Source organism: Lontra canadensis, unplaced genomic scaffold (genome assembly GCF_010015895.1).
Source record: "Lontra canadensis isolate GAN:19392208 unplaced genomic scaffold, GSC_riverotter_1.0 scaffold22, whole genome shotgun sequence".
NCBI lineage: Eukaryota > Metazoa > Chordata > Mammalia > Carnivora > Mustelidae > Lontra > Lontra canadensis.
Window position 1 is genome coordinate 328,121 of NW_022631016.1, and position 8,863 is coordinate 336,983.

Below are 8,863 nucleotides of genomic sequence, written 5' to 3' on the forward strand. Positions count from 1 at the left end.
GAGACTTCACGTGGGTGCTGGAGTTTTACTCTTATCGCAAGATCCCAGAAAGCCCAGTGAGGACAGAGTGCGGAGACCAGGCAGCCGGGGCGGGAAAGAGGAAGGGGCAGAGGGATGGCGAGTGCCTTCAAGAACCAGAAAGCAGAAATGAGAGGGACCTCCAGGGAGGGAGGACACAGAGCAGGCAGTGCTGAACGGGACACAAGCTAACCAGGCACCCGAAACCCCAGGCCCCCAAATCTCTGGTAGGTCCCCCCCCCCAGAGCCTGACCCTCCTGTCCTGCTGAACACAAGGTGCTCCCGCCTCCCGGTTCCAGACTCCCTGCCTCCTGCCCTTCCCTGGGGGGGGGGGGGTCCTCCCCCCCCCCCCCGCCCCTCCCCCCAAGCTCCACCTAGTAAGTCCCACAAGCGAGCATCGTTTCACAGCCTCCAAGAAGACCCTCCCTGGTGGGGGAACATGTCACAACTCTGGTCCTCCTAAGCTCTCAAGAAGGCTGACCTTCCCATCACCTTGCCCCGGAGTCACCTGTGGTTCCCACTTGCTGGCTCACTGGAGCAGGGTAAGAGAAATCCCACAAACCAGGAGGTTTAAAAGAGAAACACTGTCAAAGGAAAAATTGCTCCTATACATGGGGTTTCACTGGGTTTAATCTTGAGTCCAAAGGCTTTCTTTCTGCCCTGGGAGCCGACTCTCACTGCAGTCCTGGACGGCAAGAACCGCCCTTTCTCCCCACATCAAACAGCCCCACAAGCCGCAGACAGCACATGGGGCTGGGGGCGCCCCAGGGCAGGAGCAGCTCTGAGGTCTGCAGACCTGGAAGCGGCAGAAGGGAGTCTCCACACGAAACCCAGGAGCCTGGCGGGCGCGGGGCTCCGGAGGCTGCGCCGGGCCGGCGGGGACCGTGTCACCCTCGGCGACCGCCACAGCTGCTCCGGGCCCGGCCAGGCTCGCAGTCCGCGCCTCGCCCTGCCTGACCCGAAGGCCTGGCTCCCGGGGGCTGGCCGCGGGGCGGGGAAGACGGCAGACCCGGCAGAGACCCCGACCTGGGCGAACGCCGGCGTCGCGCTCGGTACCGGGAGGCAGGCGGGTCCCGCAGTCCCCGCGAGCCGGGCGGGCGCAAGCCGCAGGGGAAGTCGCGGCGGGGCAACGACCTCGAGACCCATCGAGCCCCGGGCGTCTTACCGATCTTGGCCACGCTGGCCACGAGGATCCACAGCGCGATGATGTACGGGTCCTGGACATGGAGCCACTCGAAGGTGACCACCTGGAAACCCTGGCTGTGTCCGTGCGCGCTGCCAGGCCCCTCCTCGACGCCCCGCACCCGCGGCAGCGCGCCGAGCGCCGGCAGCAGCGCCAGCAGCAGCCCCCGACCGGAGCCCGCAGCCCCGCGCCCCGACATCGCCGCCCGCGCTCAGCAGCCCGTTGGGACGCGCATGGCGTGTGGGTCCTGCTGCGCTCGGCGGGACGCGCTGCGCCCGAGCTGTCCGACGTGCGGGGCGGTGGGCGCTGGCGTCGGGCGGCGCGCGGCCGGGCGCGCTCCGGGTGCGGGCTGCTGTCCCGGTCCCCGCCCGCCCCGTGGCCTTTAATCCGGCAGCCCCCTCCCGCCCCGGGGCGGGGCCTTCCCGCCCCCGCTGCGCGCACCCGAGCGCGGACTCCGCCGCACGCCCTCGGCACGCCTGCCCGGCCTGCACACGCCCACCCCGGGCCGCCGGTCGCCCTGACCTCGCCTCCCGGCGTCCGCGCTCGGTGCCGTCCACCTCCCTCCCCCACCGCCCGCCGGGTGCTGGAGCCGGGGCTGGAGGGCGCAGGCCCGGAGGTCTGCGAAGCCGCGCGGCGAAGCGACGATGCGCAACCGCCTCGCTAGGGGCGGACGGCAGCGCCCGGGGCCCCGCCGGCTTGGCTGGCCGAGGGTGGGCTCCCGGGGCCTCGGGCGCCCCTCAGTGGCCTTCGCTCAGCTCCCGAGTTGCCTGGGACAGCTTGCCCCAAGCTGAGGCTTAGCGGTAGACACTGGATGGGGTGGCCGACCCTGCTGGTGCCCGAGGGTCCAGGAGGGGGCCAGCCCCGAAGCCTGCAGCCACGTCTTCAGCACACACCTGCATTTCCTAGCAGGATGAAACAACTTGTCCGAAAGCAGGTTCTTTCCCTCCAGACCAGGGGCGGTGCGGATCCAAGGCGTTCTTCCCTTCCCCATGCATGGTGGCCTCTGTTCCTCCCGCAAGGGACCCGCCACCCTGCCCTTGGAGCCAGCTGTGAGCGAGGGAGTGGGTTGCTCCTTCCACCCCAGGGCTTGGCCACCAGCGAAGTCCGAGCAGGATGTCCGCCATAACCCTTCCTGCCCCCACCGTACCCCACGATGGCTCACCTGGGCACCAGAGACGTCAGGAGGCAAGTGCCCCCGTTGTTCCCTTCCCCAGCCCAGGCAGCTCCCTCTCCCGCTCAGCAGGTCCAGCGACCGTGGGGCTGCCGCAAAGCCCTCTCGCCTTTGCCTTTGCCTTCACCTTCGTCCCCTCCACTTGCCCTGCCCAGCTCGGCTCTCAGGAAGGCCCAGTCCCCCCAGGATTCAGGTCCCTCTCCGACTTCCAAGCTGCCCTCCTGGGGACCTGTGCAACTGCACCCCCTGTCCTTCCCAAGGTCCTTGTCCCACAGCTGATCTCGTGGCTCGCAGGTGTGATGCAGAGCCCCCCTCCCTCCCTCCCGGCTCTTCCCCTCCATATCTTCTGACCTGCCCCCCACTCAGTTCAACAATTGTGCTGTCCGTGGGAACGTCTGTTCCATGAGTGAGGGGCTCATGGCTGCATCCCCCTTCCTGAAATGGCACCTGGCACACAGGGACATTCAGGGGAAGTTGGTCGGGTGGATGGACAGAGGCCAGGCGGGCAGGTGGGGGGGCAGGTGGGTGGCTGGACAGATGGAGGCATCCCCAGGTATCAGAAAGCACGTCAGGGTGCCAGGAGCTGAGCAGCGCGGAGCTGAGCCGGACGGCTTCCTTGCTTGCGTTCTCTCCCCAGTTTCTTGCTGGTGGAGGTGCTCCTCGGTAATGGAGTCGGGAGTCTGTTGAGATCCTGCCCAGCAGGGTGAGCTGGCTGGGTGGCTGGCAGTCCGGGTGACCTTTCGGGAGGGTGCTCTAGAGGGCTTCAGTCCTCTCTGGGTGTCCTTGGTGGAAGGGGCTCTGCAGGTCCCGGGATCCTTGGTCGAGGGAGGAGGGCTCAATAGGAGGAGGGCTGGCGTGAGCCGAAAGCAGCGTCCGACAGTAGGGGTTGGGACTGGCTGCCGGGATGGCTTTGTGTGGACCATGACGGGCTGGGGACCGGCTTCCCACTCGGCCGTGTCTCCGTTTCTCCCCCAGAACTGTTCTCAGCCTCCTGTCCTGGACGTGCTGTCAGCTGGACAAGACTGGGCTCCCCCAGCCCAGACACATGTCTCCGTTCTTCCCTCACTGCTGTTGAGTGACGCCTTTAGGAAGAGTGTCCTCTTGGGTGACGGTGGCCTTGCATTGCACGGGAAGGCCCGGTTCCCACCGGAGCGGCGTGTGCCATGACGCCCGAAGAGCATCTTCCGGTCGCTCTGCCCCCTTGGACCTTCACCAAGAGCTTGGCCCAAGAGCTCATGCCCTTTCTCCCTGGAGGGGCTGCTTCCGAGGCCCAGGAAGTCGTTCAAGGGGCGGGAGAGCTGAGCATTGCCACGCGCAGGAGTTGGGTCTAGAGGCTGGGCCTGGCGATCAGCCCCAGGCGGTGTGCGGCAGAGGCCGCAGGAAGGTCCCAGGGACCGAGGAAAGGGATGCCCACTGCAGAGTCAGGAGCGAGGCTCTGAAATGGGGCCAGCTTGTGGGGCTACCTGGCAGGGTTCGTGGGCTTGTGATGGATGAACGCACCTGGGCTCCTGAGAAGCTTGGGGCCCGACGGTGCCTCTGCCGGGGCCGCCCTAACCCTCAGAAGTCGGCTCAGGAGTGTGGGGCACTGCATCCCCCAACACCCACACCTGGCTGACCCCCTTCTCCAAAGCGCCCCCACGTGGGCAGGGGCCGCAGGCTGGGTGGGCAGCCCCACACCTCCCTGACCGAGTCCTGGCTTCAGATGGGGCTGCCGCGGCCCTGCCCCAGGCCTGCCATCCACATCCACAGCCACATCAGGCAGAACTCTGCTTGACACCTCTCAGAGGTGTGCTGGGCGCCGCTCACGCCACCGCGCGGCCATGTGTACCTGGGGGCCTGGGAGCGTGCGTGGTGGCGGGTGTCTGGGGACCTGTCCTCAGGACCCCGCGGGTGTAGGACGGTCTGATAACACCTTCCCCAGCCCTGCCATCAGGTGCTGCCTGCCCCTCCCCTCTCCACCTCTCCCCGGGGGACTGGGTCACCTGCAGGTTTTCCGGTAGGAGCAGTGTCTCAGTCTGCCTGGGCCGCCAGAGCCGGTGCCACCAGTGGGGGCTCACACCACAGAAGCCTGTCTCCTCACAGTTGGGGCTGGAAGTCCAGGAGCAGGGTTCTGACGGAGTCCAGTTCTGGTGGCTTGTGGGGGGCCGCTGTGTTCTCGGGGCTCTGTCCTCTGAGCAGGGACATGGGGAGACGGAGGGAGAGCTCCCTCAGCCTCTTCTTATAGGGCCTCACCCTTACGACCTCACGAACCTTAATCACCTCCGAGAGACCCTGCCCAGATACTGTCCCAGCCTGGGTTAAGACTGACTTATGAATCGGGGAGGGGACACAATTCAGTGCTTAGCACCCAGAAAGGGACCGTGACCATGGGACATACTGAAAACAGGTAAAATAATGCAAGTAACCAGTCCCAACCCCCTGCTCTCCTAAGCTTCTGTGAGCAACTGAACTTCAAAAGTATTAAATCAGAAAAATGTCACCTCTCCTCTGTCACAGTAACTTCTGCTTATGAATTCTACTCCTGTGGTTTAGGAAAACATCTTGTGCACAAACAGACAAAAGTTTTGAGCCTGTTTGGGCTTTAGGTGACAGCACAGGAAGTCTGCTAAGTATTTACTGTAACTTTAAATCTGCCCATACGCCGTCACCCCCACGAACTTACCTTTATACCCAAGGAATCACACCAGCTCTTTGTGAAGAGGGAAGGAAATCCGTGCTATTACCCTCCAAGCCAGCAATTCTGCACGGGCCCTTCTCCCTGTGTTTGCTGAGCACGTACTGCGTGCCCGGTGCTGTTTGCACAGACAGAGCCCCTCTGGGAGCCGGTCACAGCCATCACAATGGCGGATTCCCAGTTCCTGTCTCCCCTGGGATGCTAACACCCTGCCAGGGACCCCCTCTGAGCCCGGCACCCCTGCTCCACAACCTGCACCACACCACTCTGCTTGGCCGGGTCGGAGGTCTAGACCTGTCCTCCCTGGCTCTTAGGGACACCAGGGATCTTCCGTGACCGTGGTTCCTGGGACTACTGTGCTCCTGCAAGATCCCTCCCCCCAACCACACCTGACCATTCCCTGGCCTCCCACTCAGCCCTCTGTCCACTGACCTTACACAGACCTAGGCATATCCTGGTGGTCTTGGATGCAGGTGACCCCCTTCGTGGGAGCCCCATCTCCAGGCCCTGCCTCTTCCTCTGCAGGATCTCAGGCTTCTGCTTCTTTCTGGAAGAGGGAGCCCTACTGTGGACCACACCTCCCCAATATCCTCACACCGTCCATCAGTTGTGACTTAGTGCGTCCCCACGAACAGCCCTGAAACCCCATGCCATCTGCAGCGGAGGTCCAGGGCAGACCACTGACCCCAAGCTCCTGCAAAAAACCATCCAATGGGTCACAGGCTCAGACCTCCCAGAGCCCTGTTCCCGAGCACCTCCAGCTGCACCGAGAAACCCACCCTGTTCGGGAACACCCCAAACACGAGGCTTCACAGTTGAACCCAGAATTATGTAGGGAGGGTAACGGGGGCCCAGCAAGCTGGGGATATCCGGGGAGAAAGGTGGAGTAAATATTGGAAAAGCCATGCCTGTGGCCCCTCGGTGACCAGACTGCAGAGCCCTCGGTGATGTGCCCGCAGAGGCGGGAGGCCTCCGGTGAGATCAAGAATCCACTCAAGGCAAAGCCAGCAAGTCGGAGAGTGTGGACTGGAAGGACGTGTGTGTCCCGCAGCCACTCTGTGGCGTCTATAGACGTCAACGGGGACGCGGGTAAGGACAGGGGCCTGCACGGGGGAGGGGCAGCAGAGCCACTCTTCTGGGCATGTGGGATTGTGGCCTGCGAGGGGACCTGCGAACAGATGATTGCAACTAGGGAGCATTGGGTGAGCAGGGCCGTTGGCTTCAAAACCAGCCTTCTGCGATGAGTTCTAGTTCTCCGCACTGCCACAGACTCGTCCGGATACGAAAGTGCATTTAGACACACTGTTTATGTAGCATCAAAAACACAGAAAACATAGGGAAAAAATCTAACAAAAGATATGCAAGTCACAGAAGAATTCTCCAGTGAACACTGGAAATACTAAATTATGAATTTAACTTTTCTAGTAGATACATGACCATTCCAACTTTCTGTTTCTTTTTGTATCCATTTTGGTAAATTTTATTTTCAAGGGATTGGCCCATTTCACCTAAAATTTCATGTTTATCAATGTAAAGCTCATTATGCCCTGCTCGTGTCTGTAAGACTGTGCTGTGATGTTTCTCTCTCTCTCTTTTTTAAGATTTTATTATTTATTTATTTGAGAGCAAGATAGTGAGAGAGAGCACGAGCGGGGAGGAGAGGGAGAAGCAGGCTCCCCGCTGGCCAAGGAGCCCGAGGCGGGACTCCATCTCAGGACCCGGGCCGAAGGCAGACGCTTAACTCAGCCACCCAGGCGCCCCCGTGTTTCTTTTTCTGTTCTCATGTTGGCTCACTCTTGTTTTGTCTCACTAGTGATCCGTGTTTCTGGAGGTCTAACAGTTTCCTTCGTTTTTTCACAAAACCAGACTCTGGTTTTGTTGACTTTCTGTCTCTGATTCACACATTTCTTTATTCTTTCTTTCCTTCCTTATTCGTATGTTGATGTTCTTTTTCTGGCTTCTTGAACTGGAAGCTCTGGTCATTGATTTTCAGTGTTTCTTTTTTTAAAATTCATGATTTTCCCAAGAAGCTGTAAAGTCCCTTCTACAACTACAACGGTGCCTCTGCTGGTTTTCCTTCTTCATGTCCAAATACTCTCTGATTTCTGCTGTGATTTCTTCTTTGACGTGAGTCACTCAGGAGCTGCTTCATTTCCAGACACTTGTGGGTCGCTCCTGTCCCCTGTCACCGAGATCACGGAATTCCACACGGATGACGTCATTCCTCCTAGATCTGTTAAAACCTGCTTCGTGATTTAGCATCTGGGCTTTTGTGGAAAATACCCCATGTGCTCTGGGTGAGAAGGTGTGTTCTGGCCCTGTCAGAACTGGGGTCACTGAACTGGTTCGTCTTTTCTCAGATCTTCTACGTCTGTGCTCATTTCAGTAGTAAAGGGACGCAGTAACGTTGTCATCTCAGCTGGTGGCTTGGTCATTCTAGGCTTGCCAGCTTTTGCTCTCTGTGACTTAAACAGGGTTGGTCTGTCTTCAGGGTGGACGGGCTCATTATCGTGCGGAAGACCCCTCTGCTCGAAGACTCTTGCCCAGCATCCGCTCTCACGTTCACCCGGCCACCCCGGTTTTCCTGTGGTTCACACGGACAAGGTGCGGCCTCTCCCCTTCTCACCCTCAATCAATCCGTCTTTCTGGGTAAGGTGCCGGTTTGTGTTCTGGTCATTACTTCATGTTCCTTTTAGACTCACTTCACGACTTCCTGGGACTGAGGGGGCTTGCCCTCCACCTGCTCAGTCCGCACGTGCGGAGGGGACCCCCGTCTGCAACTGTCAGAGACAAGCCGTGCACCTGCAGACGCAGACGAGGGGAGCGCCGTCACCCTGTGTCTCTCGCCCTCCTTCCCGCACTCTGGGCCTGCCCACCTCCCAGCACTGCTTTGCTCCAAGTTGTTGTTCATCCGGAATTCAGCCGACGCTCCCTGGAGCTTCTCACACTCGAGCGATCACACCACTCTACTCCTTGGGCTCCCCACGAGGCCCTGTGGCCCCCTGGGGCTCTGTCCCCACAGGACTCGGAGCCTTTGGATCTGCCTCATGTGCGGGTTTGCCCGTCTTCTAGGATACTTGCTCGTGGCTCCCATTCCTCCGCAAGCCCACCCTCTGGGAGGGAGACCTCACCCCTAAAGGCAATGCAGCCGTCCTTCCAGCTAGAGCCCGGGGTGGAGAGCTGCTGATGACCTGGGAGCCTGCCCGGGGAGAGCAGCTGGGAGCGGACCTGAGAGCAGACCCGGGAGCAGGCGGCCGGCTGAGGGAGCAGCCCACCCTCTCCATACATGGAGGCCCTCTGCTAGGGTATGGAAAATGCACCCAGGGCTGTGGACTGTGCAGGCTGGGAGGGAACCCAGGCTCTGAAGGCTGGCCTGTGCTCAGAGCGGCCTAGAGACCGCAGATCTTATTCTTGGGGCCATTTGCGCCTGTGAATTCTCGCCCTTTGCCGTGGGAAGCAGGACCTGGGCCCTGTCACCTAGGGGGCCGCCCTCTGAGACCTCTGCACCCGGGCTCTGGGGACATTGCTGAAGAAGGAGGGAGTGGCTTAGCCAGGCGGGTGTGCCCCCCACCCCAGCTCAGATGCTCCCACACTCTGCTTGCCACGCGGGACCAGCCATCTCTGCTCAGAAGGCTGATGTGGGATGCGCATGCTCCAGCGCTCCCCTGGTCCAGACCCCCACCTGCCTCGGGCAAGATCTTATTTTGCAGACAAGCCTCAGTTTCCCCTACATAGCTGGGCCCGTCTGCACCCTGTGCTATGCACCGCTGTGGGTCCCTGTCCCTGAGACGGGCTAACCAGGGGCAGGTAGGCCAAC

At 61.1% G+C, this 8,863-nt stretch overlaps 1 protein-coding gene across 2 annotated transcripts in view; it reads right to left on the reverse strand.

The window, feature by feature from the left end:
- SLC9A3 (solute carrier family 9 member A3) overlaps positions 1-1,454 on the reverse strand; it is a 42,259-nt gene extending 40,805 nt beyond the window's left edge. For both annotated transcript variants that reach the window (XM_032861819.1, XM_032861817.1), the window contains exon 1: positions 1,184-1,454. In XM_032861819.1, coding sequence (XP_032717710.1) covers positions 1,184-1,400 — 217 coding nt within the window. In that variant the 5' untranslated portion in view covers positions 1,401-1,454. The remainder of the gene's footprint in view (positions 1-1,183) is intronic.
- Between the last annotated feature and the right edge of the window lie 7,409 nt (positions 1,455-8,863).